General features: G+C 39.5%; 1 protein-coding gene across 12 annotated transcripts in view; it reads left to right on the top strand.

The window, feature by feature from the left end:
• FAM13A (family with sequence similarity 13 member A) overlaps positions 1–22,700 on the top strand; it is a 316,257-nt gene that overhangs the window by 213,408 nt on the left and 80,149 nt on the right. For 8 of the 12 annotated variants that reach the window (XM_057309502.1, XM_057309504.1, XM_057309505.1 and 5 more), the window contains one exon: positions 17,559–17,600. In XM_057309502.1, the coding sequence (XP_057165485.1) occupies positions 17,559–17,600 (42 nt within the window). Of the gene's footprint in view, positions 1–112; positions 864–17,558; positions 17,601–22,700 lie in introns of those variants that run through there. The other 4 variants (XM_057309508.1, XM_048211923.2, XM_026509735.4 and 1 more) reach the window with 3 other exon arrangements.

The following is a 22,700-nucleotide window of genomic DNA, read 5'->3' as shown; positions in this document are numbered from 1 at the left end:
CCATGGGAGTAGACGCTTTGATCCCTTGAGAAGCTGGACAATCTTCGGACATGGATTCTCCCCGAAGTGTGAGCTACGTGCCTTGGGTGATGTCACCAGTGACTAGTAACCACTGCCGTGTAAACAAACATCAGCAGGAAATAAATGTGGGTAGGGCAAGGGTCTAGGAGCATGCCTTCCTTCTAGAAAAGTATGGTGCCTTCCAATGCCAGTGGTTTGTTTGGATTTTTTTTTTTTTAAAGGGAGAGAGGGGATGGAGCTTCGCTCTTGCCTTCTGTCACAGAAACCTTTAGTTTCCTAGGCAGCGTCTTTCCTTGACAAATGGATTTCCTCCTTGGCAGTCTCTGCAACATGGAGAAGTCAGGGGCTCCTCGCTCTTGCCGCAGTTATTGGTCGCTCTCCCCGGACTGACAAGCTTGTCTGTGGATTCGCTGAGAGGAAAGTTTCGAGTTACCAGAATTAGGCAAGCCCACTGAGAAGCAGGAGGAGCAGCCGCGGCGGCAGGAGCGAAAGCAGCCGCTCCTTTAAGCACTACCGCAGCTGCCCCGCTGATTGGCTGGGTCTTTCAGCTGCTTCCCTGGAACAAAAGGTCAAAGTGGACTGCAGTGTAAATGGAGAGAGGCAGCCGATAAAAGAGCATTGCTTGAAGAAGTTTGGCGGCTGGGAGCGGCAGTAGTCGGGCTGAGTGCAGCGCAAGTCGCCGCTCCAGCTGTGAGGTGCAGCCTCGCGCCCCGAGCCCCGCTCAGCCACCGAGAGGAGACGTTTCCTGGACAGACCACCCAGTTGGCGTGGAAGGGGCAGTTGGGAGGGTCCCTGGCAAGTTTATCTGCAAGGATGGCCTGTGAGATCATGCCTCTGCAAAGGTAGTATTCTTTCCTGTTTGTTTTGTTTTATTCTCTTCTGTATTTTCCGAGTAGTATGAAGGCATGTAACTTTGCCAGCACTTGGCGTCTGTAGTCGTGTGCTGCAAACGTGTGGAGCCCGCCGTCCGTGATGTCCTTCCCCAAGACCAGAGGCTCGGAGTATCATGCTGCCGCTTGTACTGACATTTAGGTCCGATTTCTTGTGCTCCTCACTTGATGATGTTGTGTTCAGTTATCTCCTTCCTTGAAAGAAAATACATGTAAGAGGATATCTCTGACATCTGAAGGAAAACAGAAACTAAAGAATGTATAGAACAGGCTTACAAAAAAACTGAACCCGCTTCTTAGCAGTGCTGTGAAGCTGTGGCAAGCTCTCCGCTCGTTTGATAGGATGCTGATAGGCTAGAGACCTTTTAAAAAGGCAGGTTAGAGTCCCTCCCTTCTGGAGTCCAGATCTAAGCAAGGATTTTCTGTCAGTAGGTACATTACAATATATAGACATGAATGTGAAGGTCTGAATTTCCCCATAAACAATTCTAGATAGATTTATTATGCAAATGACACCTTTTAAAAAACTGCTATGTAAGAATGACTGAGCACACGGTTCTGTTTTGTTCGTTAATGATTGTAGTGTGGACTGCGGAGGGCGGGCGGGGTGGAGGACTTATACCCAAGCAGAGAAAGGTAAATTTAAACAAAGGGGCTTGTTTAAAAACAAAACAGAAACAAAAAAAACACTGCTGGTGAATGAGTAAGTGAATAATGTTTCCTGGAGTGGTCAAGCTAGAAGTCACCTCTGTGAGGACTGGAGTCTAGTCCTCCAGTTTCACAATAGGAAAACTGAGGCACAGAGGAAATCTCAGAGTGGCCCAAGGTCACGTTTTATGATTTTTAAAATGACTTTTCCCAATTATGTTATTATACTTCAATTTTAACCGCTTTACATGCAGTGCCATTTGATTCTATATAAATGCTTCCTTTAAGAAAACTATAAAGGGTTTTATTAGTGAAAATGATCTTAAAAATCAAGTAGTAATTACAGTTTACACGACTGAAAAAAATTTAGACAACACTGCATTTCAATTTTAAAAACCATGCCACCAATATTTTACTGAATGTTCATGTTTCAACAATGAAAATGAGGGTAACAAAAATTGAGTGTTTATTTGCAGGGTGTTTCCTGCAGATGGATACTGACAGAGACCAGTGTGGTGGTTTTTCTTTCACTGTAATGTTAGGAGCACTGCGACGGGAACTTGACGGGGTATCCCAGGAATCCTTTTTAAAAAATTAATAACCCAAGGGAACAGACAGTGGTTAATGGACAGATCTGAAATTTCTCTATATTAACCCAGTGGAAAGGGCCACATTCTTGAAGTGTCCAACGGATGAAAACTAATGTACGCTTTTTGGAGACTTGATTTGGTTTCCAACTTTAAAGTTGGGAACTTGTTTTTCTTATAATGACGTCAGTCTTAAGGGTCCTAAGCAATCATATTCTAGAGAAGAATATTGGCTATTACTGAACTCTGTGACAAGCTTCTTGATAATATAACTGTTAAGAAAATCTTTACACCGCTAAAACGTTGCTCAGGGATTAAGTTAATGAAAGCTGAAATCGAATTAGCACGATTTCCTCCAGAATTATTTTGCATTGTTAGTCCTTATCAGTAAGCCTATGTAAGGAATAATTTGAATTTGCATTCGAGAGTACTGATTGGTGCATTCAGTGCTCTCTGGCTCTGAGAATTTAATTTGAATGATTACCCTGCAGTCTTCACTTCCAGCCTGTCCTGACTTTGATTATAAACCTCCTGAAGGCAAGGAGCTGGTTTGTGTAGCTCTCCTTCTTAAGGATCTCTGGTGAATTTAAGCGCTTATGCAGAAAACTTCTCTGTTCCCACGCCTAATTGCTTCTTCCAGACCCAGTTCAGTACCTTAGGCTAAGGATTTCTGTGAGTCTCTAGGAATGGGGACTGTTGCCAACCGCCCCCACTGTGAATGCTGCCCGAAGCATAAAGTTTCCAGAGCCTTGTGGTATGCGTGCTGATGGCGTGAGTGCTTTGCTCCGTTCTGTTTTAGAGCAGGAAGGGGCTAGAAACTGAATTAAAAGTGGGTGAGTAAAAGAATAGCTCGAAATATCAGTTAAATTCATGTTCCCTATTTGTACTGAGCAGAGTGGTCAATGCGTCTCATACTTTAGGTGCATGAGAGTTACCTGGGGAACTAATTTTTTAAATCAGTTTGTACGAATAAGCTGCCCTCTTTCCCTAGACTTACTGAATCCGATCTGAGTGTGACAGGGAAAGTAAATACATTCTCACAAGCTTCCTGAAAGCAAATCTGACACAAATGGTCCACACACTCAGGGAAACACGTATCTAAACTCTAGTTAATGATTATAGCTTGTGTAAAGCCACTGACAGCAGGTATATATAAGAATCTAACTCTATACTGCTGCACGTCCCCAAATAACATCTTTAATACCATGACCTTATAAGTGTTTTTTTAACAATCCATGCTTTCATTTACCTGTTAGAACAGAGCATACTTAGGGCACCCGAGTGGCGCAGTTGGTTAAGCGTCAGGCTCTTGGTTTCCGCTCAGGTCATGATCTCAGGGTCGTGGAGTCTTACATGGAGCTCACGCTCAGTGCAGAGTAGGCTTGAATTCTCTCTTCCTCTCCCTCTGCCCCTCTGCCTCACTCTCTGTCTCTCTCTCACTCTCTCAAATAAATTAATTAAAAACAACAACAGGGGCACCTGGGTGGCTCAGTCGTTAAGCGTCTGCCTTTGGCTCAGGGTGTGATCCCGGTGTTGTGGGATCGAGCCCCACATCAGGCTCCTCTGCTGGGAGCATGCTTCTTCCTCTCCCACTCCCTGCTTGTGTTCCCTCTCTCGCTGGCTGTCTCTATCTCTGTCAAATAAATAAATAAAAATCTTTAAAAAACAACAACAACAAAGCATGCTTACGATAGAGTTGAATGTATCAAGCACTTTGTACTACCAGGGATACTGAGGTAATTAAGACACAAGCTCTGCTTCAAAGAGGTCACATGCTAGTGAGAACGCAGTCACACTACCAGACAATTACAACACATGTGGGGAGTTCAGTAATGGACCGTATGGGTAGCATAATAATAGAGATGTGCCTACATGGATAACATTACCCTGTGTTTTATTTAACCTCATACGTGTATAATCTTATTAGAGGGGATGTTTTTACCCTAATGTCTGCTTAGCTTACAATTTCCATGAGTGACTCTTTAGCCTTTCCTAGCATATTGTGAAAGTATGTAGCAGATAAATTTGTTACTGTTGATCTGTGACTTGAGATGACAATAACAGATGTGGTTGAAAGCTAAGAATAATATAAATATTTTGGTTCCCTTTAATGTATTTTGCTATCTGTTTATTACCTAATGTAATTTGTAGACCTTCAAGGATGGAGTTGACTGTTTAGAAACTCATGATCTTTAGAAAAAACTGCAGAGGTTGAATGTTTAGACTGTGACTCTCTGTAAAGTGAGGAACTCAGTTCTTACAATTCACTTTAAATGGCTTAAAGAAGGGATCTTTTTTTTTTTTTTAAGATTTTATTTATTTATTTGACAGAGAGACAGCCAGCGAGAGAGGGAACACAAGCAGGGGGAGTGGGAGAGGAAGAAGCAGGCTCATAGCGGAGGAGCCTGATGTGGGGCTCGATCCCATAACACCGGGATCACGCCCTGAGCTGAAGGCAGATGCTTAACCGCTGTGCCACCCAGGCGCCCCAAAGAAGGGATCTTATTACATATCTATTGAGTTGTTTAGACTATCTCCATTATTTTTAAAAATACAGAAATATCTATATGTACTTCTTATACTGAAGGATAAAATTCAATACGCTGTAGCACTACATAGATATTCGTGCCATCTGAAAAAGTTCCCCCAAAGAAATAAAATAATATCAGAGGTAAATGGGGAAATCATATTAAATTAAGAATTGAGATAAGTTTTCTTGGGGCGCCTGGTTGGCTCAGTCAGTAGAGCATGTGACTCTTAATCTCAGGGTCATGAGTTCAAGTTCCACATTGGGCATAGCAATTACTTTAAAAAAAAAAGTTTTCTCAGGTGACTAAATTTACCTTCTGTCACTAAAGAGATAGTATATTTTATCAGATTCCGGGCTTTACTTATGCCTCAGGCTCTTCGCATGATTTATATTGAGGGGACTTTTTTCCTTATATTTTGTGGGTCAGTAGGCAGGATCTCTACTTTATGTATAGAAAGACTTTCATAGGCTAAGAAGCAAATCTTAACCCTGAGTCTTACGTCTATGACAGAACTCAACTTCCACAACCGTATTTTGATTTGCTAGATTAACTTTCCATTAGCCACTAACTCAGTTTATATCCACAAAGAATGATGATGGAAGATTAAGTTAGGAACCCACCCCGGTGATTAATTTAGATTCCTTTGGTTTTGATGCATTGGCATCTGCTTTCATGTGTTACCATCCTGTTCTTTCCTTGGTTTACTTATCAAAGTGGGAAACTGAGAATAAGAACATTTATGTAATTTTCTTGTTCATTACTCCATCTATCAGATTTTGATATTCAATATATGTTACTGATTACTTCTTTTATGATGGTAAAATACATCTTAATTCCAAACTGCAGTGGCTCTTTTGAGAAGACACAGAGCACAGGGTTAATTAACATGTATTAGGGACCCAGCAGGGGAAAACTTCACTGAACCCTCTTATCAGCAGAATTCATCTGGTCTTACTAAGTGCTGGTTATTAGAATAACCTTTTGCAAACAAGAACACTGGTAACACGGGGACGATGTGGGAGTTAACCAGGAAACACCCCCAGGTAATGATGGTCCTGCTTGTGTATCTTCTGTGCAGTGTTAGGGAGCCCTCTACTGCCTGTGGTGGTGACACCACCAGTTAATTTATCTATAAACCTGTATTATTCCTAACTTGTTGACTCTTGGATAGCACTCCCTGCTTGCCCCTCCCCCAACCCCTCCACAGAGACTGTCTAAGAGGGAGTTAAACGCTTCCTCACTTCAAATCTGGCTTAACCCTTATGGGGTTGTGTATCTAAACTTAGACTTCATCACTAATCTAGTCTGTATTTGAACAAATAAGATCTCTGCGGGCTCTACTCTCATAAGAAAGTTACGATTTCTCTGGAGTCTACATATTTGCTAATTACTCCAAATAAAGAAGATATTATGAACTAAGATGAGGACATTTTTAAATTTTACCAAGATCACTGTGTCTAAACCATGGAAAAAGTAGAGGTGTTGGGTACTCAGCACAGTGGGGGAAGGGTAGTAAATTTGCTATCAGAAAAACATATCCAGATACTGACAGCAAGCTAGCCCATATGAATTTGGTCAGGACATTTTCCTTATCTATAAAATGGGATGATAATGCTCGGCATACTTATGGGGGCAATTTTAGAGTTAAAGAATATGATAGTTCTTTGTAAATGATAAAACTACTCAGGCATAAAGAGTAGTATATTGCTTTTCTCTTGTGTTTTTTTTTTTTTATTTTATACTTGCAGTGCCTTTCAATTCCTTGAATGCAAGACTGTTTAACACAGTGAAGGTGATGCTGTAGCATTGCATTCCATTTCATTGGATGAATATTGGAAAGTGACCTGAAGAATGGCTTGCAGGAAGAATCATTAAAAACACTGTGGAATTGGGGCACCTGGGTGACTGAGTAGGTTAAGGTTCCAACTCTTGATTTTAGCTCAGGTCATGATCTCAGGGTCATGAGATGGAGCCCCAAGTCAGGCTCCATGCTCAGCAGAGAGTCTGCTGGAGATTTTCTCTGTCTCTCTCTCTCTCTTTTTCTCTGTCACTGTCTCTCTAAAATAAATAAATCTTAAAAAAAAAATACTATGGAATCAAATTTCTTGAAAATCTCAAAACCTTCTACCTTGCTTTTTTCCTATGATAATTATATATTTATGTGATGATCAGAATGAATGGCCAAGAAATAGTTTATACTGTATAAAACCTTTTAAAAGGATTATTTATTCTTTAAGAAGAACTGGAAATTACTTTTTTTATAATAGCATTATTGAGACATAATTCACATAACTGTGTAATCTACATAAAGTATACAATTCAGTGATTTTTAGTGTACTCACAAGGTTATACAACCATCACTACAAGCAATCGTAGAGTATCTTCATTACCCAAAAGAAACCCTGTATTCTTTAGCTGTCAACCCCTATTGTGGGCTGAATGTGTTCCCCCAAAATTTATATGTTGAAGTTCTAATCCCCAGTGTGATGGTATTTGGAGGTGGGACCTTTGGGGGCTAATTAGGTTTGGATGAGGTTGTGGAGGTGGCACTCGCATAATAGGGTTGGTGTCCTTATAAGGAGAAAAGGGGGCCAGAGTACTCACTCCTTCCCATCCCCCCTCCCCCGCTATAAGGGGATGGAGCAAGGACTTGGCAGCCAGCAAGCTATTATCAAAAAGAGTAATTTCCAGTTCTTAAACTTCCCTTCTGTAGAACTGTGAGAAGTAAATGTCTCTATTGTTCAAGCCACTCAATCTGTGGTATCTTGTTAGAACAGCCCAAACTGACCAAAACAACCGTCAATCTCCCTATAATCCCCCATCCCAACTCTAGGCAACCACTAATCTACTTTCTGTCTCTAAAGATTTGCCTCCTCTGGACACTACATTATAACCCTTGGGCAGCTTATCACAAAGCCAGATGTGGAAACTGCTTTTACTTCTCACATAAGAATGGCATGTTAGTGGAAAATAGTTGGGGAGGGGTGTTAAACAAAAAAATAGTAGGAAGCCCAAGAAGCTGATTTTCAAAATTAAGACTTAAGTAAAGAAATAAAAATACTGAGCAGTGTGGAAGAACAGAGACACAGGATACATTTGATAAAACCTTTAAGGTTTGGGGTCAAGAAATCATGTACCTTTTCATCAACTGTAAGAACAAAAATCAGAAAGTTTGAACTTAATAGAAATAAAAACAGGAGCGCCTGGGTGGCTAAGTCGTTAAGTGTCTGCCTTCGGCTCAGGGGGTGATCCCAGGGTCCTGGGATCGAGCCCCCACATCGGGCTCCCTGCTCTGCTGGGAGCCTGCTTCTTCCTCTCCCTCTGCCCCTGCTTGTGTTCCCTCTCTCGCTGGCTGGTGGTCTCTCTGTCAAATAAGTAAATAAAATCTTAAAAAAAAGAAAAAAGAAAAAGAACTGAACTGCCTTACTGAGATCATATTGGATAGAATTAAAACACTAGGAAAAGTTAAGGGTTTAGAAAGAGCTTAAGTATTTTGCTGTCAGCAAAATGATCATGGAAAGAAATATAACTTCGCCGTCTAGATTAAAATAGCCCCTGAAACCAAGATTAGGAACCAGCCGCCAGCCAGGGTAGACCATTGATACACTGTGCAGTATTTTTATAAGTGACTCTCCTTCATTTTCAGTTCCTTGACTTAGCAGAAACTCCAGTGCCTGCCTGGCCCTGGAGCCTCTGCCTGGCACACACCTGCCGCGTCCGCAGTGCTGAACTCCCTGCGTGCCACCTCCTGAAGAGTGCCCTGTCTGTTCTCTTCCTCCTAATAATGCCTCCGCGACCCTCAAAACTCATCCCCAGTATCGCTCACGTCACCTAACCTGCGAAACTGCTTGGTACTTGAGTGTGAGGTCTGGAGCTCTGGCTTCTGCAGACTTGGATTGGAATCTCAGCCCTCTCTGGCTCTGTGGCCAGCAGCTGGTGAATTACCCTTTCTAAGACCTGTTTTTCTTATCTGAAAAAATCCAGTTACTGATACCTCTCTCCAAGGGTGTCTTTGAGGATCAACTGAGAAAATGTCTATGAGGCGCTTAACCCAAAGCCTTGACTTACTATGGTGAGCCCTCAACACATGGTAGATGTGTATCCTTTTTTCATAATCATTATCAAATTTCAAGTTTCTGTTTCTGCCTGGCCTATAAATTCTGTAAGGATTTAGACCATATCTTATTAGCCTGTGTATCTGCAGCACCTCTCGTTGGCTCAGATGCATAGTAGCCACTCAAAAATGCTGAATGAGCCCTTGTATCTGGCAGAGGAAGGGTTTGTTAGGGGAAAGATGGATAATAAAGTTAGAGGATAATTTGCATTGCTTTCTGCATGTTTTTGTCTCCTGCGAAAAATCTACATTCAGACTTAACAGTTTGGGAAATTAATATCTCTTAAATAAAATCTGTATTAACAAACCATCAATAATGTTATAATGGTAATTTTTTAAGCTTTTATATTTTGAGAGAGAGAGAGAGAGAGAGAACAAGCAGGGAGAGAGGGGAGGGGCAGAGGCAGAAGGAGAAGCACACACCCTGCTGAGCAAGGAGCCACATGTGGGACTGGATCCCAGGATCCTGGCATCATGACCTGAGCCGAAGGTGGATGCTTAACCGGCTGAGCCACCCAGGTGCCCTGATAGTAATTACTTTTAAAAGTTAGTAAAAATAACTTACTCTTTCTCTTCCCTCCTGCAGGTATCCTTATATTCTTTTGAGTTTGTTTAACTAAAGATTAGAAAATATTTTAACTTATTTATTCATGTTCTAAAAATATTTTTTCATCAACTAATAGCAACTCCCCCATAAAGAAAATGACTGTATGTAGCATTCTAAATCATTGCCTCCCTAAGGCAATCAGTGATAAACATACTTTTCTGAACAAGAATCTCAAAGACAAATGAAAGCTTCCAGCTGCCTTGAAAATAGTTTTGAGACTAAACCAAAAATTTCTTTAAGCCCCAAACAACCTTTGGGTTTGCAGTGAAGTGAAATAATTTTCTTTTCCTGCTCTCAAGCCAGAACAAACAGATAGACTATGTGGCAAGACCATATTACCTTGCCTGAACACATCCTTTCCTGGGTTCGCTGTACACCACAGAAAGTACAGTGTCTACATTACTGGCATCGTGGCAGAACTCCCACCTCAGTTGTGCCTCTGAAGAAAAGAAATTAATTTATTGTCTTTAAGGATGGGAGAAAACCCACAGCACAGTTGCGATTTCATTAAGTTTTAAATAGAAGGGAACAGGATAATTTAAAATAATCAACACGCACATATCTGAAAATGCTTCTAACTGGCCCAATTATAATGATAAACAGTGTATGTTTTCAAAATATTATATCAAACAGTAGCATTAGCACTCAGCAAAGTCTTGATGATACTAATTTTACTCAGCCATTTACTGAGCACCTGGAATGTTCTAGTACCCTGCTAGGTGCTAGGGGTGGTACAAACGTAAAGACATGTCCAGGAACTGAGGCAAGCGTCTGAACTCGCGAATTCTGTCGTTGCGCTGCTCATTTATAGCTGTGAACAGTGCATCAGAGCTTGGAGGAGAAAGCATCTCCCTCTCCAGGGTGCTGGAAATGGCTTTCCAGATTAGATGACACTTGAGCTGAAAGATGAAATATTTTCCAGGCAGAGATTGGTGAAGGAAGCATTTAAGACAGAGGGAACAGCACGTACAAACAGGAGGACTTAAAAAAGTATAGTGAGTGGTCTACAGAGGTATGTTAGACTCAGATTGGGAGGGACCTTGTGTGCCAGATTTAGACATTTGGGTTTTATCCCGAAGCAATGGGGAAGTGGGAGAGGCTTTTAAGTTAGGAGTATGAACCTGGTGGAGTATTAAGGATAAAATGGTACGGGTAGCAGGGAAACAGTCCTGACTCTGGGAAAGACGAAGGAAGTGGAAATGGAGAAATCAAGTTCAAGAGACGTGTTTTGGGGGGTTTGTTTTTGGTTTTGTTTTTTAAGGTAGAATCAGCACAATTTGGTGACTGACTAAATGTGGGGATAAGGGATAAAGTTCTTTGAGGTTGACTTAGTCACGTGATTTCAGTGTTATAAAAGGAATTCCGTTCTGTGACTTCAGCACGTGTCTCCAGCCACGATCCCCTGTGAGGTGCAGCGTGAGCCCCCTGGCTGTGTCAGTCAGGCAGCAGGTAGCTATGCTTCACTTCTGACTTTCTGACTGTAGGGAGAGACTCAATAGAAAATGAAGGAACCTACCCCTCCCTGAAGAGAAGCTCTTCCCTGACTGTGCACACCCTCCCTCCCCCAGATCTCTGAATGATGGTCATCAGAAGGGCATCCAGAGATGGAAGTAGTTAGATGGATAGGACTGAAATAGAATGAGATGTTCCTTAGTTCCCTTCAAGTATGTTTTTTGAATCTAAAAGACGGGACGCAGGTTGATAAAGAATGCCATAGTCATAAAATCGGGTGGAATCCAAAGAGACCATATGTCCCTGAGTATCATTCTTGACACCATTCTGCGGTTCAACCAGGAAAAGAACATTTAAAGGAGACTTGGAAGTACTCTGTCAGCTTCCCCAAGGCTTTCTAGAACTATGTTGTCCTGCCCACTACTGAATTTATCTGAGACTGCTTCCTCTCTGTGCGTATCTGCCATCCAGACTGGACAAAATCTGTACTTCTTTGGCCCAGACCTGATTCTGGCGATGGGGAAGCAAAAGAAAGAGTGTTTTCTTTCTGTCCTGTGGGAACATAGATCTTAATTCAACAACATTCATTGAACGTGCATTATACATATATCAAGCAAGAGGGAAGTGTAATTGCCATAGCGTTTTAGAACAGTGTTTTTCAGCTGTGGGTCATGACCTATTAGTGGTCATAAAATCAATGTAGCAGGTTGTGACCAGTATTTTAAATAATTTTACGTGAGTAAAATGTAACACAATAGAAAATATCCAAACAAGGTCGCCTGGATGGTTCAGTTGGTTAAGCGTCCAACTCTTGATCTTGGCTCAGCTCTTGATCTCACGGTCATGAGTTCGAGCCCGCCCCCCCGCCCCGCCAACCATGTTGGGCTCCACACTGGGTGTGGAGCTCACTTAAAAAAAAAAAAGAAAGAAAATATCCAAACAAAGAATAATTTCGTAAATTTTGTGTCTATTTTATGCGTACGCATGAAGATGTAGAATGTGTTTCTAACTGGAACATAGCCAAAAGTTTTTCTTTAAAAACTTTTTTTTTAAATATTGTATCTGGACTACTTATTGAAAACAGTTCATTTGAATGAGAGTTTATTACAGGCCTGGGAATCAAATCCCCATGTGAGTGCTGGAAATCAGTTCTAGTCATAGCAGGTCTATAAAGGAATTTTCAGAGACAACCTGTTTGTAAGATTGAGGCAGGTTCTTCTGTATTTAGGGGGAAGAAATTTAGTAGATGTATTCATTTCCTAGGGCTGCTGTTACAAACAGAGTGGCTTAAAACAACAGAAATTTATTGTCTCCCTGTTCTAGAGGCCAGAAATCCCAAATCAATGTGTTGGCAGGGCCATGTAAGCTCTGAAAGCTCTGGAGAAGGATCTGTTCCAAGCCTCCCTCCTGGCTTCTAGGAGTTCCTTGGCCTGTCGCAGACACAGCTCTGTCTTCACACTGTGTTCTCCCTGAGTGCGTGTCTATCTTTGTGTCCAAACTTCCCCTTTTTGTAAGGATGCCAGTTATACTGAATTAGGGCCCACTCTAATGATTTCATTTTAACTTGATCACCTCTGTAAAGACCCTGTTTCCAAATCAAGTCACATGCTGAGGTACTGGAGGTTGGGGTTTCCACATATCTTTCTGAAAAGACACAATTCAACCCATAACGAATACATTTCAGATTTCCACTAGGTGATCAAGAAAGTGGTAAAAACATTTTCCTGTCTTATTGAGAAAAAAGTTATCAATTTTTGGAACTCTTTTTGTTTTGTCTGTTTATTTTGCCTTGAAAATAATAGGTCTTAATGTTGGTTAAAAAGTCATGTCCTGTGAATATTAACGGCTTCAGCTCTTTGCATTAACCCTTTGGTCAGGAAAACGGATTTACTCTTAAACTTCAATAATTTGTTTTTATTTCTACTGGAAAGGCGTTGTGTTCTTAGTCACAACATGCAAATAATACAACTAAACAAACAAAACTTATGATAAAGTATATAAACACATCTACAGAAATATCCCCCCAGAATTGTAGCTGCAAACACTTAGCTATGAACCAACCTGAGAACACTTACATTTGTTTCCCAAGAAGAACAGGGAGATTGTTTTTCTTTTCCATATCCCTGAATGGGGCTCTGAGCACACCAGCTGCTCCCTCCCTCCCCCGCTGGAGTGCCCATGGTTCATGCCCAGGACTGGGTTTAAATTGAAAATGCTCAAGGAAGTGTGGCACTTGGGGTTTTGCAGAGGAGGGAAGGAAAGAAAACGTGCTAACTTTACTCACCTCATCATTCTCTAAGAAAATTCTCCTCGATGTGAAGAAAAACCTTGAATTCCAGAAAGAAAAAAAGTTTACTTAATACTTTTAGTTGTATCCTTTTGCTCCCTCACTTTAGTCTCTCCCTTTTGCTCTTTGTTTTGCGTTAAGCCCCCACAGATGGGTTTCCTAGTTTCTCCCATGAATGGAACTTAATCCTTAGGATTTACCTGGCTTTTTTTTTTTTTTTAACTCCTCAGTACTCAAGGAACACTTGCAAACTATTTCTTCTAGCTCAAATCACTTGAGAATCACTTGAGTTGAAGTGTGTACTAAATATGCAGATGATGTTCTTTTTTTTTTTTTTTTTTTTTGGTGGCTAGCCACAATAACCAATTAGAACGTTGGACTCATTGGAACATTTATCAGAACAGTTCAAAAGGGAAATGAATGGAATGGTGATTTGATCCAGCTGTGGAAGGTCCCTTCTGAATACCACACTGAGAATTCTCCCCACAGTATTTGGTTTTCCTCGGATATAGAAAGTGCCCTACATTTTGTGATATCCGTTAGCTTCCTGTGTAATTAAATTGATAGACGTTGTATCCTGTGGCTTCAGGTCTGAAATTAGTGCTGCTCGTGAAGAAACTGTAAGTCTAGGTGTCATTCATTTCTGTGCGTTTACCAATATTGAGCCCTATAAATACATTTGATTAAGACCCCACTAAAAATATAGTATCTGTTATTGCCCTTCTCAATTGTAGCTTCCTAGATTTGGACTGTTACTTGGGTCTATTAGATAAATGTTCTTCCCAGAGGCAGTTGTTTTGAGAGAACATATCACCACATGTCTGAGGACATGAAGCATCCGATAGCCTGGCATGCATGAGGTAGCTGCCCACATCTCTCAATGTATGTTCAAATTGTAAAAAGAGGAAAAAACGATAAACTAATTGGCTGCTTAAGCTAGGAATTCAGAGTTAGGAAACAGGAAATAATTAAAACCTGGGGTTTATACTAGTAACAAGGAGGAAATTGAATGAATTCCAAGTTATTAGAGTTTGTCATTGACTTAATTTCATGACACTCCCATTTTCATTCACAGTATTTGTGCTTATTTTTAAAAATTAAAAATCAGTCAGAATTTTCAATTTAAAATTTAGGCCAAAAATTATGACTCATTTAATATCACTGGACATGCCGTAAAATTAACATAAATCCAGGAACAGGCATTAATAACCTCTATAAATAGATGCTTGGGGGCCTGTAACAATAGTAAAATATCCGTTTTGTGCAAACATAGAAATGGTGACTTATTTTCCAAATGGTTTGTACTCTGATATGTAAATTTCGTGGAAAAGTTTATCTTCTCAGTTCTATTTGGAAGAATTGTCCTTAGCCATTTTTTCTTAAAATTGCCTTTAAAATCAGTGCATTACATTGACTTTTAAAATTAACGGACTTAATTTGAAGTCAGTGTTTCAGTTTTGTTTCAAACTTTATACACTTGTCAACTTACAAAAACCCAAGGAAAAGGTACTTTCATGAAAAGGAAAAGAGAAATATGCTAATTAACTATCAAAATTGATTTATTTTCATTCCCTTTATGAATTGTTGTTTTGAGTACTGTGCATGGATTGCTGCCCTGTTGACTGCTGCTGATTGAGTAACTCTAGTACTGAGTCTGTTTGATTTTGTTTAAATTGCACTATTTATACTTTCTTTTTTGGGACATGTAAAACTAGTCAAACTTCAGGGACATATCCAAATTAAGATTTTTTTTTTTTAAGATTTTATTTATTTGACAGAGAGACAGCGAGAGAGGGAACACAAGCAGGGGCAGAGGGAGAGGGAGAAGCAGGCTTCCCGCTGAGCAGGGAGCCGGATGTGGGACTTGATCCCAGGCCTCTGGGATGATGACCCGAGCCAAAGGCAGACGCTTAACGACTGAGCCACCCAGGCGCCCCCAAATTAAGAATTTCTCATTTTCTCTTCCATTGACAACCTTGTTTTCAGGCAGATACAGCCTGAAAAATACTTGCTTATGATTAAAAACTTGTGTTTCTATCAGGAGATATTCTTATATTGCCAGTACATTTTAATAAAATATTCACTTTACACATGCTGTCAGTCATCATGCATTGTGAATGGACTAAAGCTGGTGTAGAGTCGTTATAATCAGAAGCATGACATGGGGAATATAAAGTCCTCGAGATCTTGTTGAGGGCTGCTGCCGTGCAGACTGGCCATCACATCAATTTTCTTCACCTATTCATCCCACCATATTCTGATAGCTTACGACTCAAGGGAAGGTGGTAAATGACAGAAGTGGACTAACATGTAATATAGTAATCACACATCACTAGCTGTGTGACCTGCCTATGTTATGTGCCCCCTCTGAGCCCACTTACCTCAAGTTGAGGAGCAAGTACCAGAAAGGTTTTGATGAGGATTTACATGAGTTAATTAATGTTGGAGCACCCCGTAAGTAGCACCTGGCTAGTGAGTAAATGTGTGAGGGAGAAGAGATGTAAAGGGAGAAAGGATGTATTTCGATTGCCTCTGTTTGCTACAAAGAAATTTAGCATGCAGGCAAAATAAACATTAGCCAAAACATGAACAGCTGTGTTTAGAACTCTGCACCATCTAAGTCTCCCAAAAGCACTTCTAAGTTCTGAGGAAACCAACCATATTGCTAATTAAATCTTCACTAAAGTACCCTTGTTAATTTTCATTAAAATTTGTTACATGTTAGAGTCAAGGATCTGTTCTAGGCATAAAAGTTTTTAGTACAGTGTCCCTTTTATAACACATGGAGGCAATGTTCCTATAATAATAAAACCGTTAGAGGTTTTTAGTTGCAGCCTTTTTGCATTGTGTTGGTCATAATTGTACTTTTTGACAGTGAATCCTTGATTAGGAAACCCAATTCCAAAGTTTTTTATAATTTGTTCAGTTTTTGCAAGGAATTTTTTGAAACCACTCTGTAAGCTCCTTGTGCCAGTTTCGCTTAAAGTAGTCCCCTCCTGTAACAGCCCTGCTCCAGGTGGACCTTTCCCACATGTCACTTCTAACTCTTCAGCTCTGCAACCTGACTCTCTAAGCTGTGCCCTCGGTCCACCCACATTAGAATTGATAACAAAGCTGACCCATCACTTACCCATCACTTAGGAAGAATTGGCAAACTGGTTACAAACGTTAGTCTTTGGCAACATAAACATTAGAACAGCTAAGCTATAATGAAATTGGAAACCAAAATCATGCAACAATGAAAAATAGTATGTCATAGTTTATGTGCCATCTTCCAATTCAAATGCTAAGACCTTTTCAACTTCTAGGACGGGTATGTTTGTGTCGGTGTGTTTACAATATAACTGCAATAAGATTTTGCCAGGATAATATTACCAACTGAAGCAAGCTTTTCTGTTTTCATCAATGATCCTTTAGAAAATAAAAAATAAGCTGAGACAGAAGGAAAGCTGAATTACCTAGTTGTTTCCCCAGAGGTGGTGGACACCCCAGGTGGTGTACAAGATTCACCATCGGGCTGCAGGAAGAAAGTATTAGAGCTGCTTCTTACTTTTATCTAATAGTTTATATTTCTACCTTTATCTGTTTAATGATGCATGTAATTAGTAGAGGTAGATACTTAGTCGTATATTGAGGGGAGTGCTGTTTAAAAGCAAATTTTATGAATGTATAATCAAAAAAGTTCAAAGACCACTCCAGACACTAAGGGAGAGAGACTCATTCATAGTTTTGAACTCATTTATCAGAAGAAAGCACATGTTAAAGGAAAAATATTGTATATATCTTACATTTAAAAAAAATACTTTTAAGCTTCATATGATTGTGTTTGAAGAATGTAAACTATTGTGTTGATTGAAGACTGTAAACTATTTCTGTAATTTTATTTATGTCTTTACATGTTATCCATACTCGTTAATACTTAGAGTAACTACAGGGGACAAAGAGCAAGAGTAGTGTTCACTGATGTGTCTCTCATTGCTAGGGCATCATTCCTGAAGTGGTTCACACTTAACAGGAATATTTTGTTGGCTGTTTCTTACTTTCATCATCGTGGTAATGAGCTATAATTAACTTTATTGAGATAATTGAGTATGCAATCATTTTAAGGGTTTATGCATAATATATGGAACTTGGATGGGGCTTGTAGAAATAAGGTAGTAAAAAGCTTCCTCTTGAAAGTGTGATGTGACTTATTTTTGCCTGAGGCTAATCTTGAGAGAAACTTCTCTTGATGGTCTCCCATGAATAAGTAATTGACCTTGGCTAGGTCCAAGGTAGAGTATGTTTTACTAACTTTACTCTATCATGAGATTAGCTCTAATATGTCAAAATAAAATTCCTGTCAGGAAGAACGGAGTTTTAGTAAAATTGATATGTTAAAATATTAACAGAAATTAATACAAAATTTATTTTCCTTTTAGTTCACAAGAAGATGAAAGACCTATGTCACCTTTCTATTTGAGGTATTTATTTGATTTTTGTTGTTCTATTACGGGGAATGGAAGAGGGGTAGGGCTTCTTTGAGTTTATTTGCCTATTCTAATTCTTTTCAATAGAATATTCTACACTGTGGCAAAACTAAGCTTATTGGAACCCTTCACCTTATTGTTCCTGCTGTGTTTTTCTTCTCTTTGGTTTAAGAAATCTTAAATTTAATAGAGCTAAAAGATTAAATAAGATATTTTGTTTTAAATTCAGAAATGTCAAGGTAGCCATTTTAATTTCAGAAACCGCCTAATGATTACACTGTTACCTACGTTTTAAAAATTTCTATTCCGTGCATATATGCAGATGGGGGAGGGGTGCAAGCACAAAGCTTCAGCTATGTTAGATCATTTTCTGTATAGTAGCGGAGTGTGAAACTGAGTATTCAGCAAGTTTGTGAAGTTTAGGGTGGTTTTCTAACGCTTATGAAGCCAGAAGAACAACTATTAAAACAGGTGAGTTTACAGAATTCAAAGTAGATTATTAACTCTTTCCTCAATTTTGAAATCTACTTTTTTAAAAAGAAATGTCAGGATATGTGATACATAGTTTGTTTATTTCTGAATCAGATTTGTTGTAATAGTCCCAGAGTTAGATTTAGGCTTTAATTCAACCAACAATAGTTCAGAAATGTGTCATAGGACTTCAGTCTTAGCCAAGTAACTGCTTTTCAGTACTGTTCCGCCCTTCAGCGACTCAAAGCATATTGCATAATCACATTGTGGCAAAGGAGAGAACATTTGAGGTTTTAGTTTGAGACAACATGGTGGTCCATTTGATTCACTTTGGTTTCCTGCCAACCAGATCAGCACACTCTGGTTTGTAGGCTACCTCAACTATACAATTACTATAAACACAAGAGAATGCTGTTGCCGAGTACATGGTGACTCTGGTATTCATTATGTAAATACACACAGTAATATCAAATGATTATCCTATATTAACAGAAATTAAGTTTTACAGTACAGAAGACTGCAGTACAGAAGACTGCAGCACCAGATCATGCCAACAAATGAGAACTGTCCTCTGTCTTATTTTTATTCCTCTGGGTAACATCAGTCTATGTTTTTGAATTTTATTTTTTTAACAATTTTTAAAAGCAGATGGGAAAAATGGGTTTATAAGTCTAAAGACCTTAAGAGACACATAATTGTGTTTTCTAATGTGATGATTTTTGTCATTGTTTAGACTAATAATGTGTCTTGAAAAAGAAATTCTGTACTTGCAAAATGAAAGTTAAAGAATGTAAAGAAAATGTATTTACCATAACTCTTGGTAGAAGCTATTTGACCTTTCAATGTTAAGAGTCATAAAAACTAAAATATTATAAAAGTAAGAAAAAAATGAATATGCATACTAGCCGACATGTACAGGAGAGGTGAAGTTGCAGAAAAAGGAAGTTACCAGCAGGCATGCTTTTGTGGCTCTTTTAAGTGGCTCTATTTCATAAATGAAAAAATAATTATTATTTGTCCTGAAATTAAAATCTCAAACGTAGTTTCTTTTTCTGAGTAACATTATATGATAGTCTTAGAAATTACATAAGAAGTAAGTTGGTACAAGTTAATTTAACTTTTCTTTATTATCTACTTGACACGAAGTAGGGAGAATCTATTAGTAAAATATAAATCTGTTTGGAGGGAGTTTTTTTTTTTGTTTTGTTTTCAAATTATTTACATGGCTGCTTTAAGATTAACTCTTCTTGGGTTGTTCTAATATACAGAATTTAAGTGGAAGAAAGAATACATGATTGTTAACTATGATTAAAGTTCTTCCAGATTTTTGAACTAGAAACATAACATGTCCACTAATAATTTAATTTATAAATTAGCACACTTTTTTTGCACTATCTCTAGTAAGAGCAAATGACTGCTGAAATGTTTTAAATATACTTACATTTCTGTAGCCTCTTTGTCTTCCACTCCTTTCTCTCCTCCTTTATTAAGATTCCCTTCCTACAATTCTCAGAAAGGGCAGTTACTGCAAGACTCATGAATTTCATAAAAATTTGTCAACATGTTAAAAAACTAAATTGGCTCGTTTAAAATCCAAAATAATATTTTTTGTGGCTTTGAAAAGTAAAAAGTTATTGGTAGTTGCAAAATGATAACTTTCCTGACTAGGAATATTGAATATTGAGTGCTATGTATTATATTTTGTTAGTGTTGACTTGTCAAGGTCTTTTGGGGTTTTGGTTTTTGGCTTTTTTGGGGGAGGGGGGTGGAGACAGAGAGGAAAGGTCCAAACAAGAGATGAGACCCATCAGCTGAGGTAGGGACTCACCAGCAGTAGATCCAGCCACAGGCAGCCAGCACAGGGGACAGGGATGGGACAGGCGGTCAGTGGTGGGATATTCAGTTGGTGGTTTATTCTGAAAGGTCCAGCATGAGGTAGAATGGCAAAACTCAGTGTCTGCAGGTCTGGGAGTGGGCAGTCGTCAGGAAGACCGGATCAAAACAGAAGATTAAGAGCAAAGCAGGGCTCCAGTGTCAGGAGAGAAGAAGAGATGATCCATAAAGGAATTCAGATAGGGATCGGACAAGCATCCAGCTCTTGGAGCGGGGACAAGGTGCATGATTTATAACGAGAACAGAGTCCGTACCTGCAGTGGAGGATGGCGATGGGGAGCATGCAGAGGAACTGCAGTGCACGGGTGGAGGTTCCAGGCCCCGTCTGTGGCTAGGGGGAGGCAAGTGGGATGCAGGAACCGGGAACCAGAGAGGCCATTTCCATCCTTACCTTACTCCACTCTTCACCTTGTGGAATTTCAGTTTCTGTGATTACGATTCTCTGTTATAAACACTCATGGCTGAACCACATGGTAGTCCGCTCTACATTTTAGTTGCCTTCAGTTTTTTCTTTGGTAAGGTAGGACTGTTATAAATAGACGTGCGCTCATATATTCTCATTCTAGATTAAATATCTTCTGTGATAAGAACTCTCTCTTCTGTAATTTCAGCACTTCTCCACCCTAGCCTAACTCTCCAGAACCATCTGTCCTTTTGTTTTCCCCCAAAGGAAAGAAACAGTAGCTACAATTCTGCACTTGCTGCCGTCTCATGTGGCAGGATGACTGCAGCTACAGTAGTTCAAACAGTAGGTGTCATTGTTCCCCAGATGCTCATTAGAGATTACCCACCCTGTTGAAGTGATGTAAGGAAATGAAAGGGAAGAACAAGTTATGCCAAACCCTTAGCAAGATTGCTACAAAATAGACAAGAACCTGCAAACTGCAGGTGAAGAACATTCTTGGCAAGGCTGCCCATACCCTGGGCTCTCACAGTCTCAGCTGGACTCCCAGAAAGGCGCCCCTACATCAATTGCTCAGATTAGCAGTTTGCCATAGGCATTCTTTGCCACGTCCAGCCTGTTACTGTCTGAATTCTTTGGCCTGTTGTCTAGTCCGATCTGGCTAGGATCTTTTGCTAGTTCTCCTTTTATTTGCCAGGGTCTTCAGCATCTGCAAACTCGGATTTTGATTTCTGTGTATATTTCCACTGGGATTGAGGCTCTTAATCTCTACTCTCTATTCCTCTACATCTCTATCCCCTCCCGTCTCACCTGTACTACCTTCACATTCCTTATGGCCAGGTTCAGATCCTGCCCTCATCCCATCCCATCCTATCCCGTCACGTCCAACTTCTACTCTTCAATTCCTTCTTTAAAAATTCCTGGATTATACATATAGCTTCTATACATGGATGAGACATGTAGCCTGTATACGAGGCCCATCTCTGCCTGTGCTTTATCAAAATCCTAACTGCTTCGGGGACTACATACCTGTCACCAGCCCTACTCACTGGGCTCTAAACAGCTCGCTGGCCTCTGAATGGGGGCTCCTTGCTCACCTAACACCTACCGTTTAGCAACTGCACTAATCTTCCCGTGCGTTTTCTTTCTCATTTTGTGCTCCACCGAAAGTCTAAAATTGATGGTCTTTATCAATTTCAGCGCAAGCTTTACTCAAGGTGCAAATTGAAGCTAAATTACTCTTTCAGCAGATTTGGAATTGCTTAGGGTCAATATCAGTATTTATATGTTTTCTAATTTTCCTGAATCAGGAACATCAGATAGATTTATATCTAAATAAGCTGTTTGGAATACAAATTCATTCTTTAGTGTTTTAATATTTTTATTCCTTGAAACCAGGGATCATTAATTTATGAAAGTCTTTTAACTGTAGATTTACATTGAAGAAAAATTTAACTTTGAATAAATTGAGATTAAAACATTACCTGACATTAGATGGGATCTGAAAACTATCATACCACTCCTATCCCGGTATGTAGAAAAGTGTTTATAGAGCATTTTTCGATCGCTCAAACAACTTGTGCTAGAATTTGGAGGTTTATGATTTTTTTTGGTCATACTTGATTAAATTGTAATAGTTTCTTTTTCTTCTTAACTCTATTGTATGTTTTCTCAATTATCATTTTGAGGTAAAAATCTCTCGTCAGTTGGGATAGTTTAGAAAAGTGTAATATATCAGGCATTACATTTGTTGTTGACTAACAAGTGCAACGAACAAGCTGGCTATTTACTTGATTATCTACTTTTTTTCCCCCCAGATAATAAAGTCAACTAGATATTTGGGTGTCTTTAGACACAAATAACTATATATTAAGATTATTTGTTTCCCTTGTCCTTTTTAACTAGAACAGTATTTTTTTTAATGTTTTTTTATTATATTATGTTAGTCACCATACAGTACATCCCCGGTTTCCGATGTAAAGTTCGATGATTCATTAGTTGTGTATAACACCCAGTGCACCATGCAATACGTGCCCTCCTTACTACCCATCACCGGTCTACGCCATCCCCCACCCCCCTCCCTTCTGAAGCCCTCAGTTTGTTTCTCAGAGTCCATAGTCTCTCATGCTTCATTCCCCCTTCTGTTTACCCCCCCTTTCTTTATCCCTTTCTTCCCCTACCGATCATCCTAGTTCTTCTGTTCCATAGATGAGAGAAATCATATGATAATTGTCTTTCTCTGCCTGACTTATTTCACTTAGCATTATCTCCTCCAGTGCCGTCCATGTTGCAGCAAATGTTGAGAACTCGTAGAACAGTATTTCTAA

Source organism: Ursus arctos, unplaced genomic scaffold (genome assembly GCF_023065955.2).
Source record: "Ursus arctos isolate Adak ecotype North America unplaced genomic scaffold, UrsArc2.0 scaffold_9, whole genome shotgun sequence".
In the NCBI taxonomy this organism is placed as follows: domain Eukaryota; kingdom Metazoa; phylum Chordata; class Mammalia; order Carnivora; family Ursidae; genus Ursus; species Ursus arctos.
The sequence above is the reverse complement of the archived record's forward strand: the minus strand, read 5'-3'. Positions and strand labels throughout refer to the sequence as shown.